Raw genomic sequence first — 27023 nt, 5'->3', positions numbered from 1 at the left:
TTTACCGAATGCAGGGTTCGTACAAGGTGTTTAAAGTGCTTGAATTTTACTTTTTGCAATTTAAGGTCTGGAAGACCCTTGAAAAATCAATATTCTTGAAGAGGTACTTGAAAGACAATGCGTCTTTAAGTGTTTAATTTTTTCAATGAGCACACATCTTTTCATGCAAAATTTACAGAATTTAAAAAAACATTTTATTATTATTTATTTATTTATTTATTTATTTATTTTTTGCCTATTTTAGTTAATGTCATAACACTATGGAGCTAAATCATCTGTAGTACTGACAGTGTCACGTAAACGTGGCTAAAGGCGCAAAAAGAGGAACAGATGAACTGAATCAATTGAGAGAGTCATTTACGCTGGAACTGCTCCGAATGATACAAACTCGTGAATTTTCATTTCAAGTGATTCTCGTAAGCCATCTAAAAACCATTGCGAAATGATTCACTGTTTTGAAGCGATCCAACCGGATTGTGTATCGCAAAACATTTGATTCAGATCGGGCTGTCAAATCACGTATTGCGAATCATTTGATTTAGATCTGAACTTCGGAGCGGGTTCTTGAATCATTCAGCAAATTGAATGATTCGAGATTCGTGAACCGCGCTCCAAGTCCTGATCTGAAATGATAGTTCACAAATCATTATTCAGATCGGAACTTCGTAGCGGGTTCGTGAATCTTTTGCTTTAGACTGAAACCTAGTAACGCGAATCATGAATCATTTGATTCATATCGGCACTTCAGATCGGTTTTGTGAATCTTTTTTTTTTTTTTTTCTCTCAAATAGTAGAAAACATCAAACCATAAGTGAGATCTCTGATTGAAGTCCTTGAAAACCCAAAAAGTAGTGCTTGAAAAGTCCTTAAAAATCCTAGAATTTTATTTTACCGTATCCGTACGACCCTGGGAATGTTGCCAGAATCTCTCTGCTGAAGGGCTTTTCTTCAGTCAGCCGCTGGCGTTTGTTGTGGTTCACTCGTCGCTCATGATGTCTGTCTTCTCTCTCAGTCTCCAAACGAAAGAGCTCGCCTGTACTTCCTCCTGGCCTGGTTCCACGCCGTCATCCAGGAGCGCCTGCGTTACGCTCCGCTCGGCTGGTCTAAGAAGTACGAGTTCGGAGAGTCTGATCTGCGCTCGGCCTGCGACACGGTGGACACCTGGCTGGATGATACGGCGAAGGTTTGAGTCCGTTTCTCCTGCTTGTTCTTCTGTGTCTGAGCGCAGGGACTCTGAGCGTCTGTCGTTTCTCCGCAGGGTCGGCAAAACATCTCTCCGGATAAGATCCCGTGGGCGGCGCTGAAGACCCTCATGGCCCAGTCCATCTACGGAGGCCGAATCGACAACGAGTTCGACCAGCGGCTCCTCAACACCTTCCTGGAGCGTCTCTTCACCACCAGCAGCTTCGACAGCGAGTTCAAGCTGGCGCTCAAAGTGGACGGACACAAGGACATCAAGATGCCCGACGGGATCCGGTCAGCGCAATCCCGTTTCAGTTTAATGATCTTTCTGTGTTCTGCATTTAGATTTACAGATAATGCTCAGATAAAGACGTTAAAAGCCAGTTGCGGTCACATTAGCAGAATTTCACAGGCAAAAAAAGATCCGTTGTCTGTTGTGAATGGTGTAGTGATGAATGAAGAACAGCTCAAACAGACGTAGGGCTGGAAATTTATGTATATTTATTTTATAATTGGTGAATTTTGAACCATTAACTGTTATTTTCCTGTGAATCTGAAAGTGTATGAAGCGCTTTATAACTAAACTGTGTTTGCTGTTGCTCAGGCGTGAGGAGTTCATTCATTGGGTGGAGATGCTGCCGGACACTCAGACTCCGTCGTGGCTGGGTCTGCCGAGTAACGCCGAGAAGGTCCTGCTCACTACTCAGGGTACGAGCGTCTACAGGCCTGTCATGAAGCCGGTGTTTACTCCTGAACTCTGACCCTTCTCGTCTTCATCTCTCTCTGTCTGTCTGTTTCGAGGTCATTCTGTCAGTTTCCACAGGCTTTCATCATTCGGTTCTTCATCATCTCTGAGTTTCTGACAGAGCACACCTCCTCGACTGTGTACGCTAGAGGTGTTTAGCGCCGTACGCAGCGGAGCGGGTGTCCTTCTGTCTCCTCAGCCTCCAGTAGCTGTATTTCACTGCCGTCATGTCACCGGCCCCGTGTCGTGTTTCTCGCTTTGTTTTGATGCTGTTTCTCCTCCACAGTTCAGTTCAGTTCAGTTCAGTCCTGCTCAAATGCATGTCAATCCTCAGCGATGCCCTCGTGAACGACAGACACTGGACTTGCCACGGCGCCGTCGTTTTCGCTTAATTTCATATCTGTCGAGCGCTAATTGGTGCTTTGGGGTCGTTTCACCCTGTTGTGCAAAAATGGTCATTTAACTATGAACAGGGTTCGTACAAGGTGCTTAAAGCGCTTGAAGTACTTTTGATTTTGACTTTTTGAAATTGAATATCAGTTAAACCATTGTGTTGCAGAATGATTTATTGTTTCAGAGCACTCCAATCATTTGATTTAAGATTGGGATTTTGGAGCGTGCATCTTGAATCATTTGATTCACTTCAGGACGTTAGAGTGTGCATTGTGAATTATTTGCGTCAGATCAGGATTTCGGAGTGGTTTCACAAGTCTTTTTCAATTTTTTTTTTTTTTTTTTTTTTTAATTGAAAAGTAGAAACGTGAAACCATTATGGCAATACAGTTATAAAACAAAACAAATAAATAAATTGAAAGTTTATGCAAATACAAATCCGTTTAGAAAAGAAAAAGAAAATTAACCGTGGTTTTAATTTGACAGAGAACACGTTGTTTGATAAGTGAGATCTCTTATTGAAGTCTTTGAAAATCAAAAAAGTAGTGCTTAAAATTAAAGTCCTGGAATTTCATTGTACAGTATCCGTACGAACCCTGGATGAATGAAACTCAAAAGATAAACTGTCGACCACCGAAACGCAGCCGACACGCCAAACTCTTCATTAGGAGAGCACACGTAATTCAGGTCTATTCCGTTTGGCTTCCCTCGTAATGTTTTCCCGACTTGCACCGAGCGTTAGCCGTATCAGACCGTGGCAAGCCTTCCAGTTACTCCTTGTCAGGATTTGAACACTTGAACCTCCTTATTAACACAGTGCCTGAACATTCAAGTTTGTCCAGCTGTTAATTTGATCTCCCTCCTTCACTTCCTGTGGGCGTCTCCCTCCCGTACCTCACTTCCTCCTCCCCCGGCTGCTCCTTCCTCCCGCTGCTCCCCGCTCAGGCACTGACATGATGGGAAAGCTGTTGAAAATGCAGATGTTGGAGGATGAGGACGATCTGGCCTACGAGACGGAGAAGAAGCAGCGCACCACGTCCTCGTCTGACGCGCAGCCGGCCTGGATGAGGACGCTTCACACCACGGCCCGCAACTGGCTGCAGCTCATCCCGGAGTCCGTCAACCCCCTCAAACGCACCGTGGAGAACATCAAGGTACGGCCCGCGGGTCATCCGGAGCGACTCGTGTTGCAACTGCGTCTGTTCTTTTGACACTGTTACAAACCATACGATTTATGGTGATTTCATAAAGTCTTTGATGGCAGATCAGATTGTGTGCATCTCATAAACAGATCGAACACTCATGAAAGCGTTTGCTCTTCCCAGGATCCTCTGTTCCGGTTCTTCGAGCGCGAGGTGAAGATGGGCGCGCGGATGCTGCAGGACGTGCGTCAGGATCTCACCGATGTGGTGCATGTGTGCGAGGGCAAGAAGAAGCAAACCAACGTCCTGCGCACGCTCATCAATGACCTCGTCAAAGGTTAGTTGGCGGAGCGACCTTTGACCCTTCGTATCGGTGTCCGCGCGCGGTCGCTAAAACGCTGTCGTGTGCTCCGCAGGCATTCTGCCCCGCAGCTGGTGCCGTTACACCGTCCCGGCGTCCATGACCGTCATCCAGTGGGTCGCAGACTTCAGCGAGCGGATCAAGCAGCTGCAGCAGATCTCGCAGGGAGCGGCCAGCGGCGGCGCTAAAGAGCTCAAGGTGCGGTAACAACCATTAGAGCGGCGCAGATGGAGAGAACATCAGCTCACAGTGGAAATCCAGCTTACATGTTTGCTGGTGTTCTACATCATGTTATACAATACAGATCGTTTCTGAGCAGCTTCACAGTGATAAACAAGAAAACAGTGATTCAGGGATGCAGACAGGTTAAGCAGCTCTAAAAAAAATTGTAAACTGACATTATTCTGTTAAAGTCCATCAATGTTGGAATGAGTTCAGTTCATCTATAAAGCAGCTCTGGAGAAATAATATTGCCACATACAAGCGAACCCAACTAATCAAGCTAAAGGTGATGGTGGCAGCGAACCCAAACTGAAATCTTTCTGAATGTTTCATCCAGTTCCATCCAAGATGATTAAAATGGCAAACTGAAATAAAATGTTTTCATGATTAATAGTCAGCAGGCTAATATCACAGACAAGAAGCAGAAATCACAATCCAAATCTGATTAACATGCAGCTGTTTATGAACGGTGTTAGGGAAATTTACTTTTAAGATGAATTCATTACTATATTGCCTTACTCCCTAAAAATAACTACGTTACTTTTTATGGAAAGTAATACGTGTTCCGTTACTTTTCAAATCTGGGCAGGGTTTGATTGTTTTTTTTTTTTTAGTATAAAAAGTTCTATTTTTGGCAAATGTAGAAGCTCTTTCACACCAAAAGCCTCAGACTGAAGGAAAAGTAAATTGACATCGGTACAGCAGAACACAGGAAGTTCAACACTCTTTAGTAATAAAAAGAACAAATGTTACTTTCTCTTGAGTAATTTTTGCTTATTAGTATGGTTGAATCGGATCATCGAAATTTTAGCAGCAAAGACACTGGTTAATAAAAAGGATTAAATACATAAAGGAAATTAGCATTATTTAACAGTATTATACAATTATTGCAAGTTAGCATTGCATTGTTTTTATTCATTTTGAGGAAAACAATGTTATTTTTTGTGAGTGAGATGAATTAACGCGTGTTCACATTTATTCTAGAACTAAAGTAACATCTTACTCCTGATTTCTCTCGACATGGGCACGGGAGAACTTTCAATCAATAAATGGGGAAAAAAGTAACTGATAATATCTTGTAAATTTAAAAAGTAACACATTACTAGTTAAGTGAAAAAAGTCATCTTATTACGTAACTGAAGTTACTAGTAATGTGTTTCCCCAACACTGTTTATGAATCGACGCTGAAGTGAATTGATCTGAATGATGACACTGTGTCTTTTGGAGCTTTTAGAAAGTTGAATGACAAGCTCAACTTCAGCTTTCGAAGCATTTTAACTGGCTCTTGTTCTCCTTCAGAACATCCACGTGAACTTGGGCAGCCTGTTCGTGCCGGAGGCCTACATCACGGCCACGCGTCAGTACGTGGCTCAGGCCAACAGCTGGTCTCTGGAGGAGCTCTATCTGGAGGTCAACGTGACGTCGGCTCAGGGCGCCGCTCTGGACGCCTGCAGCTTCGGCATCAAGGGTGAGAGCCTCGGGCGGCCCGAGAGAGACGTGACGGTGAGCGGTTTCGGTCGTCTGCTGCGATTTCAGCACGTTCTGTCTTTCCGTCCGCAGGTCTGAAGCTGCAGGGAGCCACGTGCGCCAACAACAAGCTCTCGCTGTCCACCAGCATCTCCACCGAACTGCCGCTGACGCAGCTGCGCTGGATGAAGCAGAACAACACCGAGAAGAGGAACATGGTCAGTCGCCGCGAACGCTCGAGGCCGCTCCGATCTTCTGCTTTCCTTCCCGATTCACAGTCTTTCTCTCTGTTTCCGCAGGTCACGCTGCCCGTCTATCTGAACTTCACGCGCGCCGATCTCATCTTCACCGTCGATTTTGACATCGCCACCAAGGAAGACCCGCATCACTTCTACGAGCGCGGAGTCGCCATCCTCTGCACCGAGTAGACGCCGGTTCGCCAGTAACCGGTCAAACTCATCACTTACCTTAACTAGTCATTCCTATTAGTGTCGCTAACAGAAGCGCGTGTAGGTCAATCATAGCTTCGCATGTCACGTTTAACTGGAAAGAGTTTAGAAAGTCAGACGCACGTTGGATGATGGATTGTGTTCGGGTTCCTGAGAACAGATGTTTTAGTAGAACTGGAGAGGATTGTGTGTTTTAGATGGAAAAATGGAAGTCGTTTCAAGTTTTGCATAATTGGTGGTTTCAATAAAGCTCATTTAGATGAAATGTTCCTCGAGTGTTTTTCGCATATGCATGTTAATTCATTTGAGCCTGTAGGATCCTTAAACGTACATGTCAATTAATAAATCTGCCATCTGTCTGAAAATGCTTCTCCTGAGTCCTTCATTCAAGGGTCAAAATTTACAGGGTTCTGTTCAGATTTGACTCTTCATTTGTAAGACGATGAAATAATTGCAAGTGAATGTCAGTCGCTCCAACGTGAAAATGCAGTCGGTGCGTTTGCTGGTCTAACACACGGCGTGGAAGTCGATTCCTCCCACTGGAGCTGCACAGTGACCGTCTGCCTTCAGCGCCACCTCCTGTCCTGATCCAGCACTGCACCAGGAACAACATCTGGCTTCACGCAGTTCCAGGACAGCAGAAACGCTCCAGAATCAGGATGTGAGGCTGATCTGATTCTTTACTGGTGACTACAAGCTCTGCTGTGATGCGTTGACGTCCTCTTACACGCCACACAACACAGAGAACTGCAGATTTTTTCACCCCATGATGAATAACTTTGTTTTGCCTCTGCAGACTGTGTCATAATGCTGATGAAACAAGCATTCAAATGAAAAAACGCAAACGCTGAATAGGAGTTTTCCAAATGTTGTTCTCTCATTGGATGAAAAAACCAATCACTGCACTCACATATGTGACCACAAAATCAGTCATAAGGGTCAATTTTACAAAACTGATGTGTTTGCATCATCTGAAAGATGAAAAAATAATCTTACCATTGATGTATGGTTTAAGAAAGAACAATATTTGGTCGAGATACAACTATTTGAAAATCTGAGGGTGCAAAAAAATCAAAATATTGAGAAAATCACATTTAAAGTTGTCCAAATGAAGTTCTTAGCAATGCATATTACTAATAAAAAAAAATTACATTTTTATATATTTACAGCAGGAAATTTACAAAATATCTTAATGTAACATAATTTTTACTTAATATCCTAATGATTTTTATTTATTTTTTTTAATAATCTCATTTTGGCGCATACAATATATTGTTGGCTACTGCTACAAATACACCCATGACACTAATTTCAGGGTCACATATATGAGAAAAGAAACTAATATCCAGTGAAACTGGCCTGTTTTCTCCAGATATTATTCATCAGCTTTGACAGAAATATCTATATATTACTCTTGTCGTCTGCAAACACCTGCTGCGATGTACGTGTTTGTTCTCTGTGCATAAAGACAAACTCATTGTGAACTGATGAAACGCATGAGCATTTATTCAAGAAATGAGTGAATATACTCTTGAATTTAGGTTAGTTTTATTAGTCTTTATTTATTGCTGAAATAGTTTTGTGACGTCAGTATTGAAGCTTTAGTTGGTGAAAAACTCTATTTTTTCATTTGTATTTCAACACCTGACCTTCAGACCTCTTCTTCTGCTATTAGCGTCTCTATTTCCAACCGACTAACGGAAAAACCTTCACAAGCAGCGGTGAGTCCTTCACATGGCAGTGAATCTGATGTCCAGTGCCAGTGCTGTCGTTTCATCCTGACCTCATAAAGCCACGCTTTCCACCTCCATATCGCTGATGCACTGCCGCTTCCTCTGCATGCCGTCGTCGCCCGACGGGGGAAAGAACTTCCTCTTTGAAAACGCTGCGTGGAAAGCAGGGCTGTCTGGAGATCCGCTCTGGATCCTCCTGCCGGCGTGGAGGCACGCGTCTGTACCGGACGGCACCGCGGGAGAGTTCAGGGAGGATCTGGTGTTGAACCCGGAGTCGGAGAGATCCGCTTTTACACCCGTTAAGGCCTTACAGAGAGGCCAGAAGCCCTGGGTTGGCGTCTCCAGCTCGGAGTCGCTGGACGACCGCATCTGGACGTCGACACGACGAAGATCTGCAGCGTCCGTCCGAGTCACATCTCTCCTCGTTTCTCTGAGAGCAGATGAAGGGTTGAGGGCCAATCTACGGCCCGTCCCTTTCATCCGAAACCCGCCGTGCCTTTGCTTCTTTGAACCTTTAGCAGAAGAACCAGAGTCTTCAGAGCTTCCGTCGTAAGGATCCAGACACTGAAAACAACGGTCACATCCAAGTTCAGGACAAACTATCAAATCATCTTTGAGACGTGGTTTGTGACTAAAGAAGTGAATCAGGTCTCTTTGTGTTTTACCTGTTGGTAGTTCTGTCCACTAAAGCGCAGGTCTTTCTCAGGAGCTTCTGGAGTGCTGCCGCTTTCACGGCCCTGACGTGAGGAGAGAGATCACGCAAGAGTTCACGTCAAATGTTTAGCTTAGATCACATTGGAGCGTTTGAGGTCAATGTTCATCAGAAATACCTTGCTGCTGCTGACATCAGACCATCTTGGGTTTGACTCTGATTCAGAGTCTGAACTGGAGTCTACTTTACACATCTCCTGACAGAAGATCACAGACGGCATTAGACACACACACACAGATCAACAGACACATCAGAAAGAAAACCAAGACAAAGTCTTACCATGTATTTGAATGCCAGTCTACCCACAACATCTGACTGGACCGTATTGATCAGTTCTTCCATTCCAGATCACTCTGAGTCAATCTCATCAGTCACTCACTCACTACAGGCTGCTTTTATAGGTGATCAGAGCCAATCCTGTCATGTTATAGAGTGTGTGTGTGTGTGTGCATGTGCTCAGGCTTCAGTCGAGGCCTTCAGATTTAAAGGCACTGAGCGCTAAACCACAGAAGATCATCGAATCGTGAGGAATCTGGGTTTAGATTCTACTCATGTGTATTTTTATGTATGTGAGGTCGAATCTGACAATACATTAATTTGACTGTGTTTTCGCCACTGAATAAAAGATAAAAAAAGGTCATTGCGACTTTGTGTCTCGTGATGCTGATTTTTTTTTTTTTTGTCACAATTGCGAGTTACAACGTTCAGTTCTGCGGATGTTCACAGAATTGCGAGTTTATATCTCGGAATTCTGATTTTATAAGTGGCAGTTTTGAGGAAAAGAGTCAGAATTGTGAGCTAACACTCGCAATAAGCCTTTTTTCTTTCTTGTTTTTATTCAGTGGCGGAAAGGAGCTTCCATAGAGAAACTATCCACCATAAACTGTTTATAATATTGACATTTCGTAAAGCTTTCGCTCACTTTATTATTTGATGTGACATCGTATTATTATTGGTTTTTATCATTTTCAATTGTGTATGTGTGTAAATGTGCACGTACTGTTATTAATGCTTATGCATTTAACTTTTTTTAATCACGCAAATAAAGCCAATTTTCTATTGATTTTGATTCAAAAGTTAAATATATATAACACAAACACAAAGGAAAAACGGAAGTTCATCCAAAACAAACTCAATAATACGGGACGTTATCACGGCCTGTGTTTTGTCGGGAAGTTTCTGCGGTGACGATGGCCAAAAAAAAAATCGAAATCGTCCTCGCGCAAATTCGTCGCAAACGTCTCAGGATCGAGGCTGAGCGCTGAGCTGTGCTCTAGTGCGCATGCGCGGCGCGTCAGATCCGGGCCTGCGGAAGGATGAATGTAAATGTCAAAGATGGCGGCGGAGGGAGGAGGGAAGGAGATGAACGAGATCAAGAGTCAGTTCAGCACGCGGGAAGGCGCGTATAAACTCCTCACGCACTCCGAATACAGCCGGCCGAACCGCGTGCCCTTCAACTCTCAGGGCTCGAACCCCGTCCGAGTCTCGTTCGTCAACGTCAACGACCAGTCCGGTAACGGCGACCGAATCTGCTTCAATGTGGGCCGGGAGCTGTACTTCTACATCTATAAAGGCGTCAGGAAGGTGAGAACGACACGCGTTTGTCCGCGCCTTTGTCAAATAGCTGTTATTTCACATCACGGGTGACGCCGACGTGAATGTCACACGCACGCGCACGCACACGGGCGCTCTTTCACTGCTGACGCGCAAATCAAAGTGAGCCGTTTGTTTGTTTATTTATGTGTGTGTGTGTGTGTGTGTGTGTGTGTGTGTGTGTGTGTGTGTATGTGTGTGTGTGTGTGTGTGTCAGTTCGTCATGTTGACGGTCATCAGCAGCTCAGGGCCTCAGCGCACCTGCACTGACCCGAGTGTGTGTGTGTGTGTGTGTGTGTGTGTGTGTGTGTGTGTGTGTGTGTGTGTGTGTGTTGTTTTGACAGGAGTGTGTTTGCTGTTAATCAGTGTGTGTGAGGATCGTTGATCTGCTGTGAGGAGTGTGTTGTGTGGTTCATGTGTTCATTAGTGGCTCATGTAGTGTTTTTCACCAGTTGATCTGCATTAGAAGATTCACAGCTGTGTGATTTGTGTGTTTATGAATGTTTTGATGGTAGTGCTCAGTGTTTTGTTGTTGTTGTTGTTGTTGTTTTTACACTGTGTGTCTCTTGGACGAATCCCTTCGCTTGCTCTAGTCCCTTTTGTGTAGACGCTGAATGAACACACGCCCGTGTTTTACTCATGTAGCTCAAACGTGTGATGATCTCTGTCATATTTCTAATGTCATGATGATCAGGGTTCGTACAAGGAGCTGAAAGTGCTTGAAATACTTGAATTTGACTTTTTTACATTTAAGGTCTGGAAAACCCTTGTAAATATCAAAATTCCTGAAGAGGTACTTGAAAAATGCTTGAATTATTTAAAGACAACGTATCTATAAAATCAGTCTTTAATATTTTATATATCTTAAATAACTTTTCATGCAAAATTTACACAATTCAGAAAACTTTTTTCACTTATTTCAGTTAATAAAACTAGTAAACAAACTGCAAAAATACTACTAAAACATAAAACTAGTGAGTTAAGCCAGTAGTAGTGCTGACAATGTCGTGTAAACGTGACTGAACACATGAAAAGAGAAACAGATGAACTAAATCAATTTAATTTTCAACTGAATCAAAGCAATTTACACTGAAACCGCTCACATTGATTCAAAATTGTGATTTCAATCATTTATTTCAAGGAATTCACTAAAAAAAAAAAAAAAAAAAAAATTCAGAATTTCAACATTACTCGTAATGTTTTGGCATTTAGTGATGAGTGAAACTGTTTTTCAAAGCTCCAAATCAGTTAAACCGTTGCGTTGCAAAATGATTTACTGTCTCGAAGCGCTCCAAACGCATCACATATCGCGAATCATTTGATTCAGATCGGAGCGTGGATTGCGATTCTAATTGAAACTTTGGTGCGGGTTTGCGAAACATTTGATTTACTTTCAGGACTTTAGAGCACAGATTGTGAATCATTTGTTTCAGATCAGGTTTCACAATAGGGATGGGCGATATGGGACTTAAAATTTCTGGTATTATTACAGTAACGATATCGATGACGATAATTCAGGGAATTCTGTTTCTTTAGAGAAAAGTATTATCTTTCCAATTTTTACCCCAAATACAGCATAGCTGAGTCCAGACGTGCAGTGTAATGACTGTTTAATTCCCGGGAAGCCGGTGGACGCAGAAACTCCACATATGCTTTACAGCATTAGTAATAGTACTGACGACGCTCCAGGAATCTCTAATCCGGGTGTGGCTGTATCTGAATAAAACACAGATAAAGAAATTTTAACTGAGGAAACTTGACAATAAACATACGATGGCTATAATATATGCTTTGTCTGTGTTCTCTAAGCGATCTTGGGTAATGCAATGCTAATCGACATGGCTTTTATAATACTATAAAATAGTAATGATTTCTGCCTCATTCTGTGATATCAAACCAAAAGGTTTCATACGGATATGTCAAACACTCGACTATGTTATGAAGTGAATTTAGAAAATTTTTTTACCGGTATATCGCAAACGAGAAGATATCGCCCATCCCTATTTCACAAATCTTTTTTCTGTTTTTTTTTTTTTTTTTTTTTAGTTGAACAGTAGAAAAGTGAAACCATTTAGGCAGTACAGTTATAAAAATAAAACAAATAAAAAAGAAATTGAAGTTATGCAAATACAAATCCATTTAAAAATTAACCGTAGTTTTAATTTAAAAGAGAAGCTATTGTTTGATAAGTGAGATCTCTGATTGAAGCCCTTAAAAATAAAAAAAAAAGTAGGGCTTGAAAATTCCATGAAAGTCTTGGAATTTCATTGTACAGTATCCGTACGAACCCTGGATGATGAAGGGCCACAGTGAGGTCCAGATGTCACTGATCACATTTCAGCTGTTTTCATGCTGGTTTCATTGGTTTGACTTTCACTGAGACAGAAACGCTGGTGGTTCAGTGAACCTGATCAATAATCCTGATATCAACAGGGTGTTTTGTGTTGTATTCAGATAATTGTGACGTGTGTGTGTCCAGTGTTGTATTGTTGATGTAAAGTGTTGTTGTACATCATTCTAGTGTGATTTGGTGCAGTACATGAAATACACCGAATAAAATAGGAAAAAAGGAAAAGGAAAGGACGTGATGTGTGATCTGAATTTGTGCTCTGCATTTAACCCATCCAAGTGCACACACACAGTAGTGAACAAACATGCGCACACACACACACCGTGAACACACACCCGGAGCAGTGGGCAGCCATATTGCTTTCGCTGCGGCGCCCGGGGAGCAGTTGGGGGATCGGTGCATTGCTCAAGGGTCTCACCTCAGAGAGCGCTGGTTATTCACTCCCCCCACCTTCAATCCCTGCCGGATCTGGGACTCGAACCCACAACCCTTTGGTTGCATGCCCGACTCCCTAACCGTTAGGCCACGGCTGCCCCCAAAAAATGGCACACAAATTCTCCCGCGCTGGTCGTTTGTGTTTTGTGTGTGATTGTTTTAGCGATGGACGATGTGACGTGCAGCACACAGCTGTATCACAGAGGTTTGTGTTTGTGGCACCTGTCGCAGGGTTTCTTGAACGGGTTGAACCGTTTCGCGGCGCCGCAGGTGTTCAGTCACGCTCTCTGTGTGTTCGCCCGCAGGCTGCTGACCTGAGCAAACCCATAGACAAGAGGATATACAAGGGAACGCAGCCCACGTGCCACGACTTCAACCACCTGACGGCGACGGCGGAGAGCGTGTCCCTGCTGGTGGGATTCTCCGCCGGACAGGTGCAGCTCATCGACCCCATCAAGAAGGAGACCAGCAAACTCTTCAATGAAGAAGTGAGTGATTTGATTTAACGCACATTTATTGTCCAATGAAGTTGGTCAGTTCCGTTCGTTTATGGGCAAACAAATTTATATATAGTATTTATTATGTAAGTACATTCTGATCAGGGCTTTGAGCTTATTTTCTTTTTTAGGAGCACTTGTGCTTATAACTTAAAGAATTTAGGAGCAGAGGTAAAATTTTAGGAGCACCTTCTAATCAATCAATCAAAAATCTGATAAAAAAAAAAAAGATCCTTCCCATTACGAGGTGATATTTGACTCCTTAAAGTGATTTACAGGGGAATTTTGTTTTTACCTTTGTAATGGCATTTTTATAACTTTATTTGAAGTATGTCAACTGTGTCAGTTTTTTTTGTATAAATTTTATTTTATAAGCTTTTTAAAATTTCTAATTAAGACAAAAGAATAAGAACAAGTAAGAATAAGTCACAAATCAAATGTAATCAGTATTAACAAAATGAATTTGTACTACAGAGATGGAACAAGAACACAAAAGTGTCTTGTAGGTGTATTTTCATATGTTTAATGAGGCTCAGAGGAGCATGAGTGCAATCAAATTCATAAATTCATGTTTTAAATATAACATTTTGAATATAGAAATATTAAAAGATTTAAATAATTAAAAAAAGATACTTTAAAAATGAAACTAAATCTGCCAGTAGGTGGCGGCGAGTCACTGATTTAATTACTGAATCATTCATTCATTTGATTCGTTCGAACGGCTGATTCATTCAGGAATAAAGCAAGTGACTCTTTATGAATGGGAAATTGAATCATTGACTCACTAGATTCGTTGATTAACGCACGTTCATTCATAAAGGAAACAGCGCTGTGTGTGAATGGAGATGTGCAGCGGCTCAGTTGTGACTTGTTTCAAACTATTATTGATGACGAAATAGAGCAAAATCGGGCAATAGTGTTACAGTCAGACAATGTAAGTCACTTCATATTAACTTGTTTATTGAACTGTTGTATTAAATCAATATCTCATTTACAAACTCACTTAAAAATCAGTAAAATCTGTCACTCATCATTGCAGAGTTCCATTATAATGAATGAAGCTCTCTACACTGCACAATCAATCTCTTATTTACACTTTGTTTATGAAGGGATTGGTGAGATATGTCTGTGATTCATTACTCAACACTGCAAAAACACATGGAACCTTTGAATCTCCTCTCAGCGCAAACACAAATGTGCTGATGGGGTCAGTCGCACTGATGCTCCTAAATATTTTTTCATAGTGGTAAACTTTTTTTTCGGTGGGTTGTAGTGAAGTGGATCTGTTGGTAGTTTTCTCAGATGAAATCACAGTGTTCCAGTGTTGTGTGTTTATTGTGTTGTGGACGATTTGTTTGTCTCTTCCTTTTTTTTGGCATCGTTTACATTTGTAATTAAATTGCTGGACGCGCCGATTATGATCGTCGGCTCTAACCCTGTCCTCTCTGTTTTTTGTTTTCTCCTGCTGAAACGCTCAGAGACTTATCGACAAATCTCGGGTCACGTGTGTGAAGTGGGTCCCGGGCTCCGAGAGCCTCTTCCTAGTAGCTCATTCCAGCGGAAGCATGTACCTGTATAACGTGGAGCACACGTGCGGCACCACGGCGCCTCACTACCAGCTGCTGAAGCAGGGCGAGAACTACGCCGTCCACACGTGCAAGAGCAAGTCGACGCGCAACCCCCTGCTCAAGTGGACGGTCGGCGAAGGGGCGTTGAACGAGTTCGCCTTCTCGCCCGACGGCAAGTTCCTGGCCTGCGTGAGTCAGGACGGCTTCCTGCGGGTCTTCAACTTCGACGCGGTGGAGCTGCACGGGACCATGAAGAGCTACTTCGGGGGCCTGCTGTGCGTCTGCTGGAGCCCCGACGGGAAGTACATCGTGGCGGGCGGCGAGGACGACCTGGTGACCGTGTGGTCGTTCGCGGACTGTCGGGTGATCGCGCGCGGACACGGGCACAAGTCTTGGGTGAGCGTGGTGGCGTTCGACCACTACACCACCAGCGTGGAGGAGAGCGACCCCATGGAGTTCAGCGGCAGCGACGAGGACTTCCAGGATCAGATCCACTTCGGCCGCGACCGGGCCAACAGCACGCAGTCGCGTCTGTCCAAGCGCAACTCCACGGACAGCCGGCCGGTGAGCGTGACGTACCGCTTCGGCTCCGTGGGGCAGGACACTCAGCTGTGCCTGTGGGACCTGACGGAGGACATCCTGTTCCCGCACCTGCCGCTGTCCCGGACGAGGACGCACACCAACGTCATGAACGCCAGCGGCCCGCCGGCCACGGGGAGCGGAGGAAGCGGCGGCGGCGGCGCCGTCATCACCGCGGCCTCCAACAACCCCAGCGCCAACGGCAGCAACGGCGGCGGCGGAGGCTCGAACCCGCCGAGCAACTCGCTGCCCGCGCCGCTGCCGCGCTCCAACAGCCTCCCGCACTCGGCCGCCGGCACCGGCAACAGCAAGAGCGGCGTCACGGACAACCCCATCGCCACGGGCGTCAGCAAGTTCGCCACGCTCTCGCTGCACGACCGCAAAGACCGGCATCCCGACAAAGACCACAAGCGCAACCACAGCATGGGCCACATCAGCAGCAAGAGCAGCGATAAACTCAACCTGCTAACCAAAACCAAAACGGACCCCGCCAAGACTCTGGGCACGCAGCTGTGCCCGCGCATGGAGGACGTGCCCTTGCTCGAGCCGCTCATCTGTAAAAAGATAGCGCACGAGAGACTCACCGTGCTCATCTTTCTAGAGGACTGTATAGTCACCGCGTGTCAGGAGGGATTTATTTGCACGTGGGCGAGACCCGGCAAAGTGGTGAGTTCCAGCTTCGCTTCGGCCGCTCGTACCGAGAACGTTTCTCCGTCGGCGGGTGATAATGCAGGTCCTGCGGAGCCGCAGCGCCACTCGTCTCATCTCGCTTCAGCCCTGGGGCCTCATTTATAACCGCTGCGTACGTCGACGGGAAAATTTGCACACCTGCACGCAAACTCCGCACGCACACTTTGGTTGCACCGAGCGAAATAATGAAGCATCTTAAACTCTGAACGATTGATTTGAACTCTTTTAATTTTGATATAAACATTTAGATACAGTACTCTCAGTACTGGAAATAAGCACTTGGATTACAGTCAGAAGTTAAAAATGATATGAATTGAGACTTTTTTTTTTTTTTAGTGGATGCGCTATATTTTAATCACTTTTCCTGTGGCATGGCTATGTTTTAATGTCAGCGAGGAGCGCTAGGCACACAATAACTCATCTTTAAACTAAACTGCAGATCACCTTATGAGAGAATATTTTTAGCCAGAACAAGGATAAATGATGCACACAGATGCTGACGGATTCAGAGGTCGAACGGTCCGTCGGCCGGTTTGAGTAGCTCCGATGATAACACTGTACAACTGCTGCACTGAGATGATACTGTGTGAAAAATACCGTTGTATTTGAAGGATAGAATTTAAAGGAAACTCTAAGATTTACATGTTTCATTTTGTAAATATTTTGTCATTGACGTGCAGAGTTGGACAGCTGCATTTTTATAGAAAAATATAAGTAGGCCAAACTACCCTATATAAATTCCCTGAGACATATGTTTACCTAATCAGCAATACAGCATAAATTTTATTTAGTTAAAACAATTAAAATAGTCTACTATTTGGCCAGTGGAAAAGAATGAATCAGCTCTTTTTATTTAAGTTATAATAAATGTTTTATACAGTTTAGTTTTTAAGGATATTTTGAAATTTTTATTCTAAAACATAACAAGGATACTGGAAGTTTTTTTAGTAATGTCATGAATGTGTATGGCACAAATAGCATTTATAGTCTGTATCATATTTTCCTAGCTCACGTGGATGGGAACGATAGACAGATGAGGTTATGCATAGTAAAACTAGGCGCTTTTATAAATCTGAAAACTTTTGTGTGTACATACACTTTTACAATGAAATCTACGTAAGGTTTTATAAATGAGGCCCCTGATGATCGGAGTCGGTGCGTTCAAATAAAGGGAAGCGTGCAGCGCTCGATCCACAGGACCGGGAATAGGAACTTCTGGGGCGACTATGTTAACCCGTTTAATCCCAGTTTTTTCCTAGACGTCAAAATATCCAAATGATGTGTCATTAGTAACCCTTTGACATAATTATTTTTCACATTTCTGTGTGAAAAATTGTGTTTTATGGTCAGTGACAGTTGTGACCGGTGGGATAATGTGTGTTGTGAATTAACATATATCTTGGTTCTGTATCTTAGCCCAGCTATTTTAAACTGTTCGATCACATTCTAGGGTTACTAATACGCATAAAAAAAAAAAAAAACAAGTACAACACTGAGATACAAAAAATACAACCGTCAACGTATTTCACAATTGTTACTTTTTTGTAACACGCGTCATCAAATTTTTACATGAGTGCTACCAGTGTTACAACATCAATGTTGTGAAGCGCTATATAAGTAAAGGTGACTTATTTTTTGTAACATTTGAAGTTTTAGTTTGGTGCAGTATTTTGTCATTGCAATATTTTAGTGCAGTTTATAGAGTTTATATGTAAACCTAAGTTCACCGTTATCCCACCGCTCACTATTGTGACCATTAACATGTTTACTCATTCTGTGATCACACTCTACAGAACTGAATATATGTGACCCTGGAGCACAAAACCAGTCATATGTCGCTCGGGTATATCTGTAGCAATAGCCAACAATACATTGTATGGGCCAAAATGATCAAAGTAAAGATCATGTTCCATGAAGATATTTTGTGAATTTCCTACCGTAAATATATCAAACCTTAATTTTAGGATTAATAATACGCATTGCTAAGAACTTTTGGACAACTTTAAAGTTGATTTTCTCAATATTTAGATTTTTTTGCAGCCTCAGATTCCAGATTTTCGAATAGTTGTATCTCAGACAAATACTGTCCTATTCTAACAAACCACACATCAATGGAAAGATTATTTATTTAGCTTTCAGATGTAGAAATTTCAATTTCAGAACATTTTGGGGTCCAGGGTCACAGGTGTGAATTCATATTTTAATACTAGACACCTTGAAGATAATGTGTATCAAAAGTCTTTGTCGTATCTTTATGTTCACATGCTTTGCTAACCTTTAGTTTTGGAGGTTTGATGCTCAAGGTGCAAACAGAAATTAAACTGCTCTGGGCATGTGACGATTTTTACTAATCACGTGAAACTGCATATATTCCATTGAGACCCTTCATTTTTTCCATATTTACAGGAAGTGCACTAAAAGGGTTTTTAGAGCTTTATAAATGAAATCCTTTTTTACGGTCACGATTGCGACCGGTGGGATTAAACGGGTTAAGACTTTGTCTTAAGAACTAGTTTGACCATGTATCAAGAGATAACGAGTCTTGCTGGGCCAATCCACCTTTTTGTAACTGACATATGAACAGTCTTGAAGAAAACAAATGAGATGACTAACTAGTCTAAGCAGTGTAAGCATTTGGCCGCTGGTCTAGATGTATTGAGTATTCAATATCAGGATCCAGACGTTCCTCCGAAGTGGGAAACGAGCCTTAGACACCATTGACGTTCACTTTAAATGCTTCAAACCACAGACGCTCTAGAAAGAAATATTTGATTCGGAGAGTATTTTTATGATTATAGCGAGTCTTGTTGATGTGAGTTTCGTATTCGTTGTTTGCTCCCTATGTCGTGCGTTCTAATTCCGTGACGCGGCGAATGCTGTGTGTGAGCGTTTGTCCTGAAGGAGCCCAGCGTCGAAACGTCTTTAACTAGTTGATCGTGATCTGTCAGTGTGGTGAGATGTTTTTCCTCCTGTATGTGGTTTGGTTCAAATGTGTTTTCTTCGTTTTTTTTTTTTGCAGGGGTTGTTGTCATCCCAAAACCAAGCCAACTCTCCCAGTGGAACAGTAGTATAGCCACAATATTTCTGCTGCTATGAGATCCGCATCACGCCGCGCCGGCGTCTCCGCTCAGAACACATTGGTTTTCTTCCTCTCCTTTCCCTTTCGGTTCTTCTGTCGTTCCGGAGGCCCGTGTTCGCAGTGAACGTGCTGAATCTGTGCGTCCGTGGAAAGGCTGTACCGCGGCCACGGGGTTCCTTTGATTTCTTCTGTTCTCCCAGAGTATTTATTTGAATAGTTTTGTTGTTTTCACTCTCAAATGCATCTCACTGTGTTGTTTTGTTTTTTGTTTTTTCCCTCTCTCTCGTGTATTTCAAGCTTGCCTAAGGTGTGGGAAATCATTGAATCCAGGGTGGAAAAGCAGTCGTCTTGAACTCAGTTTGCTGAGAAAGACCTAGTGTGGTCCAAAACCGCTCGAGACTCGCGTCCATCCCAGATCCTTTTATTCTGAGCTTTTATTTTCACCCTCTTTCATGTGGAACAGATTCGACCCCCGCTGTTGAAAACTTTGCACTGATTTTATTTTGGTTTTTTTTTTTTTTGTTCAGGTTTTTTTTTTTTTTGGTAACTACTATAAAGGATCAAAAAAGACAAAAAAGAAAGAAATAGATGTTCGGGGAAGGCCTTGGTGCACTTGGCTTTAATATCCTCTGTCTTGAAATCTGAATCTGAAAAGCTGGATGCTGCAATCATAGTTTTTTAAAGAAAATTTGTTTGCACTTAATAGTTTATTAGAAGAGAATGGCTTTACATTTTTGTGTGCAAGGACTCACAGACCGGTATAATGTGGAGAATTATGATTAAAACTTTGTATCTATTGAGCATTTATTTTAATATTGTTTCAGATAAAAATCTGCTTTGTATTATATGTATAATATTGTAATTCAGTGATTTATTGGGGCAAAAGCAAATGATCAGTAACTCTAGTGGACGTTTGTCATCATTACAGGAAATAGTGACATTTCTAAAATAGACATAATAATATTAAAAATAACCTTAAATATGCAGGTTTCTGTTGGTTTTCGTTTGGTTTTCCTTGTCTCTTGTACAGAAGTCACCCAAATGTATTTTGATATAGGAGATTTATGTATGAGAAAAGCTCAAACGCTTGCCTGTTGTTACGGATTCACCAACGTGGCGTCGGCTCTGCTAATCAAACGTATGAAGCTCAGGAAGTCTAGCAGACGAAGAAAACAAACCTTTCGGAAGAGTTTCCACAGTTCGTATTTTGCTTACCGACGGCAAATTTATTCTGTGTACTACTAAAAAAACAACAAGAAGCCACTAGAGCGACTCGGTTTGAAGTCGATCAGTAGAATCTCACAGTGTGACACTATTAAACGTTTAACCTTCCCTTTTCTGTGACTACCAATCATTGTTAACGAAATATACACTAACCGGGAAAGATGAGGAAGTGCTCATATTTTTGATTCATGTGGTTAACATTTTGCATTTCACATTTTGTTCTTCATTAAAAAAAAGTCCATGATGTTTGGTCTCGTGTGTGTATGTGTGTGTGTGTGTGTGTGTATCGTCCTTGGCTGTGATGTTCTGTGTACTAGTTGTTACTTCAACCAGCTAGTCCACATACTAGTGCTGAGCCGCTGCTCTTATTACGGGGTTTGTGCATTTTTACACTGCTCCTGTTTTTTTTTTTTTCTACTGTACGCCAGCAGGTGAACCCAACATTCCTGAAAATGACCTTTGAAAATGTTTATTTGATGCTTTTAAGACTCTGTTTTATTTATTCTGATTGGCAAAATTGAAAAATGAGCAAAAACATTCATATAAATAAAGATTTTATGGTCAATTTCAGGCCCAAATGCATCAGTGTAAAATCATCAGACGGACGGTTACAGATGTGTTTGTGGTAAATTGGGATACAGCAGTGATGGTGGAGAGATCATTTAAAAGCGACACAAATGTCAGCTGTCAAAACATGGCGATCTGCAACAAGTGTACAGTAAAACCCCTTTATTAAAGACTATAAAGTCCCAACAGTAGAGCAGCGCTGCTGATGATCCGTCAGTGAGCCGGTGACATCTGTGCAAATATAAAATGTGTAATAGCTGAATGGCACTTGCTGTCTCTGCCGTGAGATGCGTCTCGTTTATAGAGATTCGCTCGTCTGGTTTGGGCTGAATGATGGTCTAAACTTTGCTGGAAAGTGGACCTCGAGGGCCAGAGTTGAGAACCCCTGGTCTAAAGGAAAGCAGCAGACTTTCAATAAACCAGTGTTGTCAATCTCAGTTCCTGGAGGGCCGCAGCTCTGCAGAGTTTAGCTCCAACCCGCTCCAACTCACACCTGTTTGATAGTTTCTCGTAATCCTGAAGACCTTGATTAGTTTTGGATCAGGTGTGTTTGATCAGGGTTGGAGCAAAACCGTGCAGAGCTGCAGACCTCCAGGAACTGAGTTTGAGACCAAAGCATTAAACCCATTTTTACAGAATCTGCTTTCAACAATGTGAAACAAATAAAATGCAGCTACGTCAGATCATTCGGGACGACGCGTATAAACATCAGATGCAAACGTCGGCTTGTATTGGTTTGAAAACTGCAGGTTTCTGTGTGTGCTAAGACTTTTATTTTGTAATGTGAAATGGAAATGTTGACTTTGTAGTCTGTTGACCGTTCAAACCAGCGTACAGGAGCCAAACACGCGCCGACGCAGATGTTCGTCCTCCGGTTCGGCGGCATCCGCTGCCGGTCGTCGGGCGTCAGTACTCGTCTGGATTGCGCTCCAGCGGAGGCATGTAGTAGCTCTTGAAATGGTGTGGCTCTTCTTTGGGCTTTTCAAATCAGAACAGAAGAGATTCAGATGACAGATTACAGACAGGACGCCCTAGATCAGATGACAGCACTGGACTGAAGCTGGTGTACGTGCGTGATTACTTTGGTCAGACGCGAGTGGCACTTTTTGGAGATGGCAGGCAGAGAGCCGCGGTGTGAGACGGTCAGAGCCGGGAAGGTGGACACCGGGTAAGGGATTTTTGGTGTCGGGACCACCACGTTGAGTTTTGGGAGCTCCAGAGGGAAATGCGAGGCGTTTCGTCGGCCGAGCGGGTCGCCGGCGTGTTTGAGATGCTGCGGGGAGGAATGTAACCGTCAACGCTGACAATTAAAACTTTCCATCACAACTGCAAATAATGAAAAATAATGAAAGCTGCTCTTTATGCACTGCTTTCTCTGTCAAAATGCATTTAGTTTGAAAGATGATGTAACAATATTTTATTAACATGGTAATAATTGATGGCAAAGTACAACTGAAATTCATAATAATATTCAAACATGTTATGTATTCATTGAAATTAACAGCAAAAATGACCTCCTGAAACGACATTTATAAAGAGACACAATATTGTGCATTCTTTGTTTTCATTCTTCATTGTAACGGAAAGAGCACATTCACAGCGTCAAGTCCACCTGTCCATTCCTGTTATTTTGTGCAAATGTAAGTTCTAAAATGACATTTCTGCTGTGCATGTGATTCGTCTCTTATAGGAAGTGCTTCAGTATGCGTTCAGGCTGATTTCTGACGTCACAGACTGCGTTACTGAATGATTAGAGTTTTTCTTTTATCGAAAAACATGGTTAGTGCATTAATACTCAGCAAAAGAATTTTATTTGCCTTTGTTTTTTTAACGTTAAGTGTAAAACAGTACCTGTCGTCTTCCCTGTCGGGCGATACGCCACAGCTGATCGACGGATGCGGGAATCCCGCTGGATTCTCCCTCCACAGCTCCGATGGCCTTCCGCAGACTCGCCGCTTTCCTCTCAGCCATCCTACGGGAAAACACGCGACAGAACGAGCTCATCTCTCATCTGAACACAGGTACAGACGACACATGTGACTCGACTGATTGTGTACACTGAAAGTGCTCTGAGTCGTTGATGTTGTGTTTGACGGATTAAGGCTTGAATTTGATACTGACGGGCCTTGGGTTACCGATCTTACGGTTGCCGAAGCCATTGTCTGTTTATTCTGAAAGCCAGACTGTCCGGTGACACTGAGTGACTCCGGCCAATCACGAGTTTATAAAGACTGTGTTTGTATGACACGTAATTTACGGGTGAAATGTTTTCATGAGCAAATGATGCCTGAGTGCATCTTCTAGTGAAACCGGTTTTCTGCACTTGTGAAGGCAGCGTGCTCTAATGCTTCTGTTTCAGTCTGAACGTGACAGCGTTTGTACCGCAGTTCTCTGAAGCAGGGGTGCTGCAGTGCCGCGCGGGCGCCGATGCGCTCGTCGGGGTCGTAGGTCAACATCTGGTGCAGGAGAGACAGAGCGGCTGCGGAGCAGTGAGGAATCAGCTGGGAAATCCCGCAGCCTTTGCGAGGTGGGAAATCGAAGCGCATCGCACGAGACCTTCAACACACAAAGCACAGGAGACAGAGAGCGTCACATCGACAACTGCTCACGGACACTAGTAAACTGCTGCCGTGTTCTATTTCTGACGTGCTCACACAAAGTTCAAATGATTTGCAACAGCCGCTTTGTTTTTTATATGGAAAAAGCTCTAGGAGGATTTAGAGTCTGAAATTTAGTCTGAGAAGAAGAAGAATAAGTTTAAACAGCATTTCAGTAAGTTCAGCTTTCTCAAGCCAACTTAACTATGAATTCAACTTTATTAACCTTTTTGTGCAATTAACCGTTCCATTATATTCTGGCTTTGGCTTCTAAACGCTACACAACTATACATTATTATGCCCATTATAAAAGGTTTATTGTGAAAGGCCTGCATGTGGTGCGTTGGTCTGTTGTGTTTGTGTGTGACTGCGTTTGTGTTCTCAGTTGTTCGAGTCTCTGCTGGGTGTTTGTTTGGTCTCTTTGCTCTCTTCAGTCCGTCTGAAATATCGCGACGATGAGTTTGTTCTCACTGTTTGAACTTCTGCAGCAGCGTGTTGTCCGGCGTGCCCAGAACATCGTGGATTTTGTTGACCTGGTCTAACTCATTTCGTCCAGGGAATAAAGGGCTCAAACTAGAAGACACGGAAACGACCGGTTAGACTCTGACATCAGCTCGAGAAACGAACGCAGACCGACTCGCGGCACGACGGAAGTACCTGAGGATTTCGAAGAAGACGCATCCGGCGCTCCACAGGTCCATCTTCTGCGAGTAGTGTCCGTCCGTGAGCAAACACTCGGGCGCTCGGTACCAGCGCGTGGAGATGTATTCGGTGTGGGGAGGTTTGGAGTAGATGCTCCTGCAGGAGCCGAAGTCTGCCAGCTTCAGCACGTCATTCTGTGAGCGACAGCGAGAGTGACTGGAGCGATGCGATGCCACTCATTCGCTAATCGTGCGTACAGACGTCTCACAAACAACTAACGATACGACAATATTCAAGTGTAAAATCACACAGTCTGGACGGCCTTACTTTGATCAAGATGTTCTCCGGCTTCACGTCTCTGTGGAATATGCCGTGGCTGCGATTCAGAACGAACAGATACAGGTCAGTAAGGTCACTCACGATGAGGCTGAGAGCGTGAAAACGATCGCGAGCGTCACCTGTGCATGTGATCCAGAGAGCGGCACAGCTGGTACATGTAGTGCTTGACTTTACTCTCCGCTAAAGGACACTGACGGCCTGCAGGAGGAACACAAAACTCAGTTACTCCTGTGTGATTCATTCATTCATTTTATCAGAGCGAACACACCACACCGTACCTTTAATAAGCTCGTATATGTTCATCTCCATGAGCTCACATATGAGCGACAGCGTTCCTGTGTCTTTCTCGCTGTAAACGAGAGTCTGTGATCAGTTCAGCACATATTAATATTTGACCCTGGAGCACAAAACCAGTCTTAAATAGCACAGGTATATTTGTAACAATAGCCAACAACACTTTGTATGGGTTAAAATTAATGATTTTTCTTTTATGCCAAAAATCATTGGAATATTAAGTAAAGATCATGTTCCATGAAGATATTTTGTAAATTTCCTGCCGTAAACAGGACAGTTTCCTGTCCTAACAAACCACACATCAGTGAAAAGATGTAAAGCTTATTTATTCAGCTTTCAGATGTATAAATAAAATGATTGTTTTTTGTGGTCCAGGGTCACATAGTCATTAATTCAGAACAGAGTTGTTGATAAATACTCACTAGACGAGCTCGTGGAGCTGGAGGATGTTGGGATGGGGACTCAAACGCTTCATGGCTTGGACCTCCCTGAGACTGTGAGCCTGATCCACACTGACACACAATCACCACATTAAAGGAGAAATTTACAGATAATGTACTTGTCATCCAAGATGTTCATGTCTTTCTTTCTTCAGTCGATAAGAAATTATGTTTCTTGAGACGCACAATTATTGATATACTTTTTAACGTCTAACGCTCATCTTGTCTAGCTCTGCGTGTAATCTGTGTGTTCCTGTTCAATACAGTTAGGGTATGAAAAACTCCCATCTCATTTTCCTACATCGCTGCAGAAGAACCGACCCAGTGTTTACAAAGTGAACATGCAAAGATCAAACACCCTTCACAAAAAAAGGTAAAACAGCGATGTAGGACGATTTTGACGTTGGAGGAGAAAACGAGACGGGAGTTTTTCAACATACCCTAACTGTATTGACCCGGAACACACAGACTACACATGCGCATCGCAGACGAGACAAAACGAGCATGTGAGGTTAAAAAGTATATAAATTGTAATTTTAAAAAATAAATAAATGAATAACCAATCGTTTCGCTAGATAAGACCCTTCTTCCTCGGCTGGGATCGTTTGGAGCCGCATGTAAACTGCATTTTGGAAGTTCAAACTCGCGGGCACCATAGAAGTCCACTATATGGAGAAAAATGCTGAAATGTTTTCCTCAAAAAACACAATTTCTTTACGACTGAAGAAAGAAACACATGAACATCTTGGATGACGAAGGGGTGAGTACATTATCTGTTAATTTGGAAGTGCACACAACATTACATAAAGCAGGTGCTCGCTCACACATGAGAACCAGTGTATTGATCACAGTCTCACACACTACGAAGGGTTAAACACGTGACCTGAAGGTCAGCGCCGGGGACTCGTGACGTCATACCTCTCGATGGTTTGTTTCATGGTTTTACAGGCGTAATATTTGCCGTCCTTCAAACTCTGGACCTTCATCACCTCAGAAAACGTTCCCTCTCCGATCTTCTTGATGACTCTGTAATCTACAGCACATCGAGTTGAAAAACATGAAACACGAACAACGTCGGGAAACAGCGAAAGCGTCTTACTGTTCATTCCTCGGACGCTGCCGTCGCATGTCAGCTTTAATTCGCGTTTTAACGGAACAAACGCAAGCTTTGATTCGCGCGTTCGTTACACACAAATTCGTTCAATCGATCGGTGAAGCTTCAGCGCGAGTCCCGCCGCCGCCGGTCTCCATGGCAACGGCGTGCGCTTGAACTCTGACCTGCAGCCAGAGGTCGCGCTGCTCACCGATCACCGTGATGAACTCGGGTTCATCGCTATTAATATTAAATTGATCTGATCGATATCAAAGACGCTCACCTGTGTGTGACAGTGAATGAGTCTCGCGCTCCATCGCGCGCTCCGATCGAGTGTTTTCCCGCTCCAGACTCATCTCAGCACACTGACACACATTAATGGTTCACCTGAAGGCGTTTATTGTCGAATGAAGCCCGAATATACGCCAGAATGAATCTAAATGCCCTCGTGAATAAACTGGCCGTCGGCTGAGCATCTTTCTCGCTCCATCTTGGTCCGAATACAGCTGTCCTTACATCTGTTATTATTATTATTGTCGCTGTTATTACTATCGTCGGGTTTAAATGTCGTTCTATTTGATTTGTTTTCAATCGTGTAACATTATTATTGTATTTACTGCTCGCTCCGGT

At 43.2% G+C, this 27023-nt stretch overlaps 4 protein-coding genes across 8 annotated transcripts in view; 2 read left to right on the top strand and 2 right to left on the bottom strand.

Annotated features, from left to right (window-relative positions):
• dync1h1 (dynein, cytoplasmic 1, heavy chain 1) overlaps positions 1–6320 on the top strand; it is a 44406-nt gene extending 38086 nt beyond the window's left edge. For both annotated transcript variants that reach the window (XM_051134219.1, XM_051134220.1), the window contains exons 70-78: positions 1013–1183; positions 1259–1476; positions 1787–1890; positions 3266–3474; positions 3646–3799; positions 3879–4021; positions 5345–5513; positions 5606–5730; positions 5812–6320. In XM_051134219.1, the coding sequence (XP_050990176.1) occupies positions 1013–1183; positions 1259–1476; positions 1787–1890; positions 3266–3474; positions 3646–3799; positions 3879–4021; positions 5345–5513; positions 5606–5730; positions 5812–5940 (1422 nt within the window). In that variant the 3' untranslated portion in view covers positions 5941–6320. The remainder of the gene's footprint in view (positions 1–1012; positions 1184–1258; positions 1477–1786; positions 1891–3265; positions 3475–3645; positions 3800–3878; positions 4022–5344; positions 5514–5605; positions 5731–5811) is intronic.
• Positions 6321–7503: 1183 nt separating this feature from the next.
• Positions 7504–9476, bottom strand: LOC127179249 (uncharacterized). Of its 2 annotated transcripts, none has more exons than XM_051132551.1 (4): positions 8686–9476; positions 8525–8602; positions 8360–8431; positions 7504–8258 (listed from the first exon to the last, which is right to left on the bottom strand). In XM_051132551.1, the coding sequence occupies exons 1-4, from the start codon at positions 8746–8748 to the stop codon at positions 7746–7748; spliced, it is 726 nt and encodes a 241-aa protein (XP_050988508.1). In that variant the 5' UTR covers positions 8749–9476; the 3' UTR covers positions 7504–7745. The 2 variants fall into 2 exon arrangements, with proteins under 2 accessions (XP_050988508.1, XP_050988509.1); XM_051132552.1 differs by having other exon boundaries at positions 8525–8599.
• Positions 9477–9581: 105 nt separating this feature from the next.
• Positions 9582–20665, top strand: wdr20a (WD repeat domain 20a). Its single transcript, XM_051132542.1, has 4 exons — positions 9582–9990; positions 13090–13272; positions 14760–16094; positions 19138–20665. The coding sequence occupies exons 1-4, from the start codon at positions 9733–9735 to the stop codon at positions 19189–19191; spliced, it is 1830 nt and encodes a 609-aa protein (XP_050988499.1). The 5' UTR covers positions 9582–9732; the 3' UTR covers positions 19192–20665.
• Positions 20666–20915: 250 nt separating this feature from the next.
• LOC127179246 (MAPK/MAK/MRK overlapping kinase) lies at positions 20916–26813 on the bottom strand. Of its 3 annotated transcripts, none has more exons than XM_051132543.1 (12): positions 26677–26813; positions 26219–26333; positions 25283–25372; positions 24845–24915; positions 24686–24764; positions 24555–24603; positions 24243–24421; positions 24057–24158; positions 23371–23544; positions 22840–22960; positions 22070–22261; positions 20916–21966 (listed from the first exon to the last, which is right to left on the bottom strand). In XM_051132543.1, the coding sequence occupies exons 1-12, from the start codon at positions 26747–26749 to the stop codon at positions 21895–21897; spliced, it is 1317 nt and encodes a 438-aa protein (XP_050988500.1). In that variant the 5' UTR covers positions 26750–26813; the 3' UTR covers positions 20916–21894. The 3 variants fall into 3 exon arrangements, with proteins under 3 accessions (XP_050988500.1, XP_050988502.1, XP_050988503.1); XM_051132545.1 differs by lacking the exon at positions 26677–26813 and adding an exon at positions 26400–26666; XM_051132546.1 differs by lacking the exon at positions 26219–26333 and having other exon boundaries at positions 26677–26731.
• Between the last annotated feature and the right edge of the window lie 210 nt (positions 26814–27023).

Source organism: Labeo rohita, chromosome 17, assembly GCF_022985175.1.
Source record: "Labeo rohita strain BAU-BD-2019 chromosome 17, IGBB_LRoh.1.0, whole genome shotgun sequence".
Lineage (NCBI taxonomy): Eukaryota > Metazoa > Chordata > Actinopteri > Cypriniformes > Cyprinidae > Labeo > Labeo rohita.
Note: the sequence above shows the minus strand (reverse complement) of the source record. Positions and strands in the feature narration are given on the sequence as shown.